This window comes from Beta vulgaris, chromosome 3 (genome assembly GCF_026745355.1).
Source record: "Beta vulgaris subsp. vulgaris cultivar EL10 chromosome 3, EL10.2, whole genome shotgun sequence".
NCBI lineage: Eukaryota > Viridiplantae > Streptophyta > Magnoliopsida > Caryophyllales > Amaranthaceae > Beta > Beta vulgaris.
Window position 1 is genome coordinate 54,696,035 of NC_079204.1, and position 9,376 is coordinate 54,705,410.

A 9,376-nucleotide genomic window follows, 5' to 3' on the forward strand; every position below is an offset into this window, starting at 1 on the left:
TGAACTAAAGTGAATTGAACTGAACTGAAATGAATAGTGATATGTGAGAGTAAAAGTATTGTCCAGAGCTAAACTGAACTGAACTGAATTTATCTGACTAAACTGAATCGAATTGAATTGAATTGAATTGAACTGAACTAAAAATAAGGTGGGGAGAACACGCCCTTCTTATCTCTCCTGTACACTCCTCTCAATACCTCCTTATTCTCCCTTTCATTTTCCTTTCATGTCATCATTTTTTTTTTACATCGAACCAAACAACTAAAAACTAATTTTGAAATTGCGTTTTCCATTGTAGATTGTTTTCCACGAAAATCATTTTACACTGAAAATGTTTTACCCCCAACCAAACGGAACTAATCATTAGATTAAATAAACCACCTTTCAATCAAATTTGAAGAGTTTGTGAAAATGTATACTAATTGAAGGTTGAAATGGATTACAACTGGAGTGTGGGAACTAGAAAGCAGTGGCTAAGTAAAGTTGATTTTCCCAGTTAAAGACAAAAAACGAAACTTCACGTATTTTATTAGCACTTAGCAAACAATAATATCCTATGCATTGCCAGTTTGCCACTTTATTAGTTTAAGCAGAAGAGAGTTTAACAGTATTGACTTCATAAAACATACTCCTAGCCTCCTACATCTTTCCTCTAAATTTGTCCAACTACCATGGATCAATCCAAGATCACTTTCTCCGGCGAGAAAGCATCACCGCCGATTAGGACAAAGAACTCTTGGCTCAGTTCGAATGCCAAAGATAATGATACGCAGCTCAAATATTTTATTGAGTACAAGGCAGAATCTTCAGAGCACATAAACAATTTATACAAGTTCTGGGGTGTTGGAGAAATAGAGGCTTATGAGGATATGCTTAAGTGTATGAAGTCGCTTACGCGAGCAGAGGATTATGCAATTGTCTCACAGGAATGCTGGGACTGCTTGGTGTATTGTAGTCTTTTCCCTAAGGATTACGAAGTTGATGGTGATACGCTGATTCAATTATTGATGGCAGAGGATCTCATCATGGAAGAGAATCCAGAAGAAATTGCTGCTGCCTATCTTAGAGCACTTTGTAAGTATGGAGAAGTCGTTTCGTTGTTGAAAGAAGACTATGGTACTGGGAAGATGTGGTACAAGATGATCGGATTTGAAATTCCGAAACAAGTACTTGAAAGGTCTAAAATCAATCCTGTAAGGGTGATCTCTGATACTCCTAGTAGTGTTTTGATTGATCCTATAGCAGAAACAAAACATTTACATGTTACTTTGCAGTGTTTACTCACAAAAGATCTTCAGGCTCTTGGAAAATTTACGAAAATGAGGACTCTTTTGTTGTTGCAGGATCATAGGGCTAATGTTGATTGCATTCCTTGTGGTTTTTTCATGTCATTGCACAATCTTCGTGTTCTTGATTTGAGCAGAACTAAAATATCAGAGCTGCCAAGTTCTATAGGTAACGCGACATCTCTGCGTTTCCTTGACCTCTCTGAAACACTCGTTACAAGGTTGCCTGAAACCATAGAGTGCCTTCAAAATTTGCAAACTTTGAAGCTCCAAAATTGTCCTCGTCTACTAGCATTACCAAAAGCCACCCGGAAGCTAACAAGCCTTCGACATCTTGATCTTGGTACCCTTCGTCGTATACATTCCATGCCTGCTGGGATCGGAGCACTAACATACCTCCGCACTTTGTCAGAGTTTATTGTTGGTAGAGAAATTGGCTGCTGCATTAGGGAACTCAAAAACATGAATGACCTTGGAGGAAAGCTTTGCCTTTCCAAGCTTGAAAATGTTGCTGGCCTAGACGATGCTGAGGAGGCGAATCTCATATCTAAGCAACGACTCAAGAAGTTAGAGTTGAGATGGACTGATGATGAGTACCAAGAACATATCGGAGTAAATCATGAGGTGATCAGCTATCTACAACCGCACACAAGCCTCCAAGACCTACGGATAGTTTGTTATGGTGGATCAACATTTCCAAGTTGGATTAGCCACCTATCTTTTGTGAACCTCAGAAATATAACCATTTTTAAATGTTCAAACTGTCAAATCCTGCCATCTCTAGGCCAGCTACCTTCACTTGAATCACTCAGTTTAATCGAATTGATTGGAATTAGATTCATTGATATTCACTTCCGGAGAAACAAGTTCAATCCTTCTGCTGTTTACGAGGATGATCAATTTGTTGCATTCCCAGCACTGCAGAAATTAGAGATGAAATCAATGATTAACTTAGAAATATGGAGCAACATCGGAAGGTTCGACTTACCATGTCTACAAAAGCTTTCAATCAAGAATTGCACAAAATTAGCTGCTCTTTGTGAGCTCACAAACATGATTTCTCTTGAATATTTGGAATTAAATCAATGCACCAAACTTCCATCGTTGCCAAATCAGCTAGAATTAATGCCTACTTCACTTAAAACATTAGTGATTGAAGATTGTCCCTTGTTAAGCATAAGTTGTTCCATGGAGGCTCAAGATTGGGTTGAAAGCCAGCATAGTCCTAATTTGTTCATATACCAACGCGAAGAAGGGGCCGAAGCAGGGGCCGAAGAGCAGGGAAGGAGGAAAGCAGGCCTTGTGCTTGCAAACTCAAAGTCAGATTCTCAAATTGCCTGTTCTGATTCTGAAGCACAAGGTTTCCTTTCCTCGGAAGAGGACAGTATGTAGCCTATAGGTAAAACTTCAACTATGGACAGTTTCTGTTTCTAAGTTCCTGCTCATTTTGAGCTCAAGCTCAACTGTTCATTATGTAATACTACATGTAGCATTAAACAATATCTTGAGACTCAACCCCTCAACGCCTTCACTTCTTTGCTCAATTTTTCATCCTTAGCAGTATTCTGTATATGTAATCCTATGGTCTTATCTCTTATGCCCCTCGTGCGGAGGGTCTCCTAACCTTTTGTATATGTAATCCTATGGTCTTATCTCTTATGCCCCTCAAGTTTTTTTTCCAAAAGACATCCTCTGTATTCAAAAAATCATCTAATTTTGACTTTTTAGTAGTCTCCCAAGGCAAATTTTTCTAAATGATTATTACATGACTAAATAAGAAGAAGAACACTTCATCAATATCACAGGAAAGTATTAAGTACTGTTGTGTATCTTTTTATCTTTCTCACTTGAAATCTTGACACTATTCACAATTAGAGAAGATCATCTAAATTCTTCTCAATATATAAATATAAAGATAGTCATGTGAGGTCTTGTTTGATTCGTTTAAATTATTACCGTACCGGTATAATTTTTACTAATATTGAAGGTCGAAGATACTGAGAGAGTATCGAACGGTAACCTTTGAAGTTTGAACATTACAAAACCATATACTCCATTTAGCATTCACAAGCCAAATAAGTTTTAGTCTTAAAACTACATCTTGAGCTTGGATTGACATCTCATAGTGAGATGCTAAAATGACATCTCACAAAAATTTTGATACCTTACACATTTTGGTACCAAATGACTCTAATTTGACACCACTTTGACTTAACTTTGGTAGCAAATTTTTGTGAGATGCCATTTCGACATCTCACTATGAGTTACCAACACTTTTTCCTACATTTTAGGGTCCAAACAGTCTAAACAGGGTCCGAATCCACTTTGAAATCTGCTAAATCTTATATCCGTAAAACTATATATATCCGATCTCTAACATCCAAAAATTTCAGATCTGCTGCTACTGGAAATCCGACATACAGCATAATTTTTTTGAATGTTTGTTTGTGAACTCTCAATTAGCTAGCTATGTCATTAGCATATGATATTGTACCGATAATGTGACCGACTTTTTTTTTATTTCTTTTGCAGTAAAATTGTTAAATAAGACCCCATAATACATTGATCAGTGCTCTATTCTGAATACTGGATCAAGTATCTAATATCTGAAAAATCAAATCCACATCAATATCCTATAATAATCTATGTATAAATTTTAGATTAGATATTCAAGAATCAAGATAATCTATGTATAAAGAGAGACTACAAGTACAAGTCTACAAGAACAATAACACAATAATTCTTGCAAAAACAAGAGCTTATGGGTGCCAAAATTAGTTTCTTTTTACTTATATTTTAGGTAAGGGCAACTTGATTTTAGCTTTGTTGAACAAAAGTAATAAATATAACAAGTTAAGTAAAGGAAAATTTGTTAAAAAAACCTATAAGTTGGTTCTGAATTCTAATATAGTACCATATTAAAATCTCAGGGAGGAAAATAGAACATATAATACTTTCTTTTCTTCTCAGTCATCATGTAATTGTCGAAAGAACAATTTTGTATACAATCTTATCCTAGACTTCATAATCCTTCTTTGCTAACAAAACTTTGGCCATATAGGTTCAATGCGACCCGTCTTCAGCAGATAAGTGCCATCATTGAGAACAAGAAAGATAGCCACAAGGAGAAAGGAGTAAACAGACTCCACCTGTTCTCTGCACAAATCCAATATGCATTTTTGTGACTTAGATGGAGTTCACTATAGTTGGATCTTTCATTTCACTAATATTCTTCCTTGGGACATGAATCCATGTTCATGCACTCCCTTATTTTCACAAGATGACCAAGAACTTCATTGATATTTTTATCAAATTCTTCTATTGTCCTACACTCCTACTATAAAAAGAAGCTGATCATTTTAAAAAAAAAATATATTAAAAGACATTGTTCTATCTGAAAAGCTAAAAAAACTAGATTTCTGAACTTCCTCAAACACAATACTTGACTCCCAACTCCTAAGAAAAGAAAATAATTTCACCCACACAGAAGTCAAAAGCAATATTTTTAGGTTTCAATCGAGCAATTTAAAAGAAAAAGAAAATTGTAAAGTTTCTCTTTCTTTTTCCCTGTCTTTTAGAAATCAACTTTTAATTAAGAGTTAGACCATTAGCATCATCAATCATTAAGATCAAAATTCAAAAGAAATTTATGTTCCCATCAACAAATTCCACCAGATAAAAAGAAAAAGAGAGGGGTACGCACTCCCTATGCACCGATACTCTTCCCTTTGATTCTCCTAGGACCTCTTTGGCTATTCTCTAGAATAGTTACTCATCTTTACCCAAATTGCATTGTCCTCCAAAGTTCAACCGACTTATCCTAGGACCTCTTTTGCTATTCTATAGATATAATTACTCATCTTTACCCACAACCTTAACATACCTTCTTTTAGACTCCAACATCTTATTCTTGGCTCACCTAAGCTATTGTTCCTTCTTAAAATTGCCTTAATACGAAAATCTAGCACACTAGAAGTCTATGTTGAGTAGCCTATCCGTGCACCTTGCTAAAAGTCATTCGTGATGCATTTGCTTCACTCCTAGAAGTCACTAGGTGAGTATCCCTCATTTTAAACCATGTCTTAAACGAGATCAAGTCATATGACAACTAGAATGGTGAGCCAAGAATCCCCATGAACACTTTCAAAACCATTGTAAGTTGCCCATAGATGTCCACTTAGATCTCCACCAATTAATAACTTTGATGTGTGGAGATATCTTAATCCTCATATAAATCCTCCCAAAATTGACGTTCAAAAAGCTTCTTCTACACTGATGATATGCACAATCTTTCTATCACATATGAACTTTACTCTCATAATCCTATAGGCTATAGCTCTTCCTATACACCTCAACCACATTATATATTAGCCTATCATCTATAATAATACCAACTCCATGTCTACTCTTATCCTGTACTATATACCACAAGTTATACTCTCAAGGGCCGGATATTCTAGCTCTTTCTCCCGACCACACATAATGTTAACATTTCTTCTTCATCACTTCTTCCAACTCTACTAACTATAGTCTAAGATATCCTATGTTCTAAGATCCCATACACAACTTAGTTCCAAAGTTCTTCCCTAGTCTCTTGCATATAACCTAGATCTAGAAGCCCTTGCTCATTTGTCACCACACTTGGGCAAGGGTGTGTCGTGTCGCTTGTGGGCAACAACCTGGCAACCCCTTGCATTCTTATCACCACACTCGGTCTAGGAAGTGCAGCAAATTTAAGTAGGAAATGCCTCTACATAAACATTATAATTGTTGACCAGTTTTATACCGGTTGTCACCTAAAGCAATATCCAAGAAATTTCCTGGATGTAAGAATTCTCCCACAAAGACAAAAAATATTTTGTTACTCAATGAGAAAAATTAGTCTCATTCATTTGCAAAATTTAAGTTTAGATCAAAGTTTGTAGCCAAAATAACAATTATCCAATATGGGTCCCACCAATGACAATGTCTATACTTTGGCGCTCAAGATTTACATCCGAATAAGAAAAATCACTATACTAGTGTCTTCAAAAGTTTGAGATATGTAGAAAGGCTCGTAGTGATTGAAGCACATTATATTTAGAAGTAAAGATGCATGATAGCCCATATCAACAATCCAAAGCTTAGAGAAAAAGAAAATCAGATATTTCAAGCAAGCACTAATTAGTGCCAGTGGACTATGAAGTAAAATTCTAATAGAAAAGCTACTAACTCAACGTTGCCAATTCTAGCAAAGCCTCCAACAAGGATGCTGTAAGTGACCAAGCTCAATTCAATTCCTTCTTCTTTCATCTTCCTCACACATGACAGTGCTTCTTCCATGTCTCTGCCAACTGCATAGGCATGAATCAAGCTGCAAAGAGGGTAAATTCTGCATCACATATCAAAAGTAGTAGACGGGAAAACAAAGAAACATTGATTGTCTGAAAGAGCAACTGACAAAGGACCAAATGAAATTTTTGGTGAGTCCAAAAACCAAGGAATTTCACAACTGATCATGGTGGAATTTTGCATTCTGACATAATCAGCGGATCAAACAACCAAATCTTGTGTTTCCATCCAGTTATTGCTTGGTTCTAAGAAGCAAGCAAGGAAATCCAACAAAATTCAGACAAAGAAGGACCACAATGAATTAACGTTTCCTAAGATAATTATACCTTGTAAATACATGTGAATTTGGCTCGATCCCTCTTGCTCGCATGCTTTCAAAAGTTTCACGTGCGCGATGCATATCCCCACGTCTTGCATAAAATGTAACCATCTGACCAAACTCTTTCCTAGAAGGCTAGGTTTATGGGAAAAAAGAAAGGAGGGCAAAAATGTAAATACAAGTAAATATCAACTGAATAATAGAAGCAAGACCTAGCTAACAAAATTTAGACAAATACGTCCTTGATGTGCATATCTAAAGTCTAAAGTAATGCAACTCCACTAGAAAAAAAATATTTCTCTTCATTACTTCTCATTAACAATCATTCCCGTGTAGAGATGTGGCTACTAATAGCAACCACAATCAATGAAGAAAAAGATAAAAACTTGCTCGTAAAGACGCATTACCTCGGGTATCAACCTTGGACACTCTACCTAACATCTCAAATAGCTAAAAGTATAAGCAATAGAACAATCTTGCCTTCAACCTATCTAGCATCTATGTTAATCATAAGTCTTCCTCACAAATGATGGATCCATGGAACATGGGCATACAACCATTGGCCATCCTCCATAATACAAAATTAAGCCCAACTATAACTCACATTAAGAGGATATCTGGCTATGACACACATAAAAATCAACAAATTCACAATGGCACAACTCGAAAGTCGAAACTATCTTCTAACTTCACAACACAGTAAAATTCGTAATGGAAATGAACTTTAACCTTTAGGAAGACAAAGAATAATGAGATACATTTGCCGAACACTTACAATAATAACATAAACAACAACCTTTTCCAACCAATCACACACCACAAACACTAATCAATAAGTTAATAAGTACTACAAAACCATTAGAGTTAGTTATACCTTCTTAATCCTCTCGAAAGCACGAACAACAGCCTGCCAATTCTCCGGCTGCGAATCCACTACCTTCCGAAACTCCTTCCTAGAACCATCCCTCTCCTCATGCCACTTAGACCTATGCTCCCTCCCTTCCCCTCCCTGAACCCACCTCTCCCTCTCTCGAGCCAACATCTTCAACCTCCTCCCATCATCCAACTTAACCGTCAGAACTCTTCCATGGAATTCCACCCCATCAAACTCCACAGCCTTCAATGCCGATTTCTCGGCGGCGGGCCCACCAAAGATAACAAACCCAAACCCCATATTCCTCTCTATATCTTCATGCCCTTTTATCAAAATCACATTCTCAATCGGCCCAAATTGCTGGAAAAACTCGGTAACTTCTGGTTTTTTTATCCACAATGGTAAATTACCCACAAAAATCTTACCCAATTGCCGAAATTCAACCAACCCAGAATCTCTCTCTTCTCCATCTTCCTCTTCTTCCTCTTCTTCTTCATCAGTATCAGCTGAATCCCCCAAAACGACGTCGTTAGGTGGCGGAGGAGGTGGAGGAGGAGAGATTTTGCTGGTAAGACGGAGTTTAGGGGTGAGATTAGAAGGGGTATTTTGGGAAATAAGAGGATTTGAAGGGGTTTTAGGAGGAGTGAAAGAGGGTTTAGATGTGGTGGTGGTTTTTAGGGTTTTAGGGCGGCGAATATTGCCGGGAAAATGAGGAGATGACGAAGAAGAAGAAGAAGAAGTTGAAGGATGTTCAGGATTATTATGGGAGGAGAGAGAAAAACGAGGGTGAGATTCCCCGGCGAGGAGAGAGAAAGTGAAGGTCGGAGAAGAAGAATAGTTGTAGATGTAGTGTGCGGTGGAGGAAGAAAGTGCAGATAACTCCATTTTTTCGCGGGTATCTATTCTTCTGCCTGTACAAGAGAAGTGATTTGAGTATTACAACCAATTTAGGATACAAGTTTAGGAACTAGGATGTCCGAATCCGACTATTTTTCCTGTCCACAGCACGTTCGTGGCTCGCTCAACGTTCCTCGTGTCGGGTCGGGATCATGCCGTGCCAAGAGGGGGCTTGGGATCGGGTTCGTGCCACCCACTGAACATCCCGATTTCTGGCCAATTGCTTTCTCTAGTTACTTTTTTGTGTCATTTGATATTCGGGCGTTATTTATGACTAATTAGTTTTGACAAGGTTTATCCGGCCTTTTATAAGAAAAAACTGAGTTAAGTGGATGCTATTAATTATTACACTTTGGATTTTGCAGACAAAAGGTAAAAGGATGGGATAGAAGGAGAAAATTTGGTGAGAGAAAGGTAGATAGATCGAGGAGAAGAAAAATGACCAATAGTTATCTCTAGTTACTTTTTCTTTTGTGTCATTTGATATTTGGGCGCTCTTTATGATCATCTAGCTTTGACGAGGTTTATATAGTTGTTATATTAGGAAAAAATTGAGTTAAGTGGATGCTATTAATTATTACACTTTGGATTTTTCAGACAAAAGGGAAAAGGATGGGATAGAAGGATAAAAAATGGCGAGAGAAAGGTAGATAGATCGAGGAGAAGAAA

The 9,376-nt window shown here is 37.2% G+C and overlaps 2 protein-coding genes across 5 annotated transcripts; one reads left to right on the forward strand and one right to left on the reverse strand.

The window, feature by feature from the left end:
• The first annotated feature begins 671 nt into the window (after window positions 1-671).
• Window positions 672-2,924, forward strand: LOC130590665 (disease resistance protein RGA2-like). Its single transcript, XM_057393188.1, has one exon. It carries the CDS (start codon window positions 672-674, stop codon window positions 2,676-2,678), a length of 2,007 nt encoding a protein of 668 aa, XP_057249171.1. The 3' UTR covers window positions 2,679-2,924.
• On the reverse strand, window positions 761-8,735 carry LOC130590666 (pentatricopeptide repeat-containing protein At5g04810, chloroplastic-like). 4 transcript variants are annotated; one of them, XM_057393190.1, is made up of 4 exons: window positions 7,811-8,734; window positions 6,944-7,071; window positions 6,499-6,639; window positions 761-2,204 (listed from the first exon to the last, which is right to left on the reverse strand). In XM_057393190.1, the coding sequence occupies exons 1-4, from the start codon at window positions 8,693-8,695 to the stop codon at window positions 2,183-2,185; spliced, it is 1,176 nt and encodes a 391-aa protein (XP_057249173.1). In that variant the 5' UTR covers window positions 8,696-8,734; the 3' UTR covers window positions 761-2,182. The 4 variants fall into 4 exon arrangements, with proteins under 4 accessions (XP_057249173.1, XP_057249172.1, XP_057249175.1 ...); XM_057393189.1 differs by lacking the exon at window positions 761-2,204 and having other exon boundaries at window positions 6,178-6,639; window positions 7,811-8,735; XM_057393191.1 differs by lacking the exons at window positions 761-2,204; window positions 6,499-6,639 and adding an exon at window positions 6,646-6,862 and having other exon boundaries at window positions 7,811-8,735.
• Window positions 8,736-9,376: the final 641 nt, after the last annotated feature.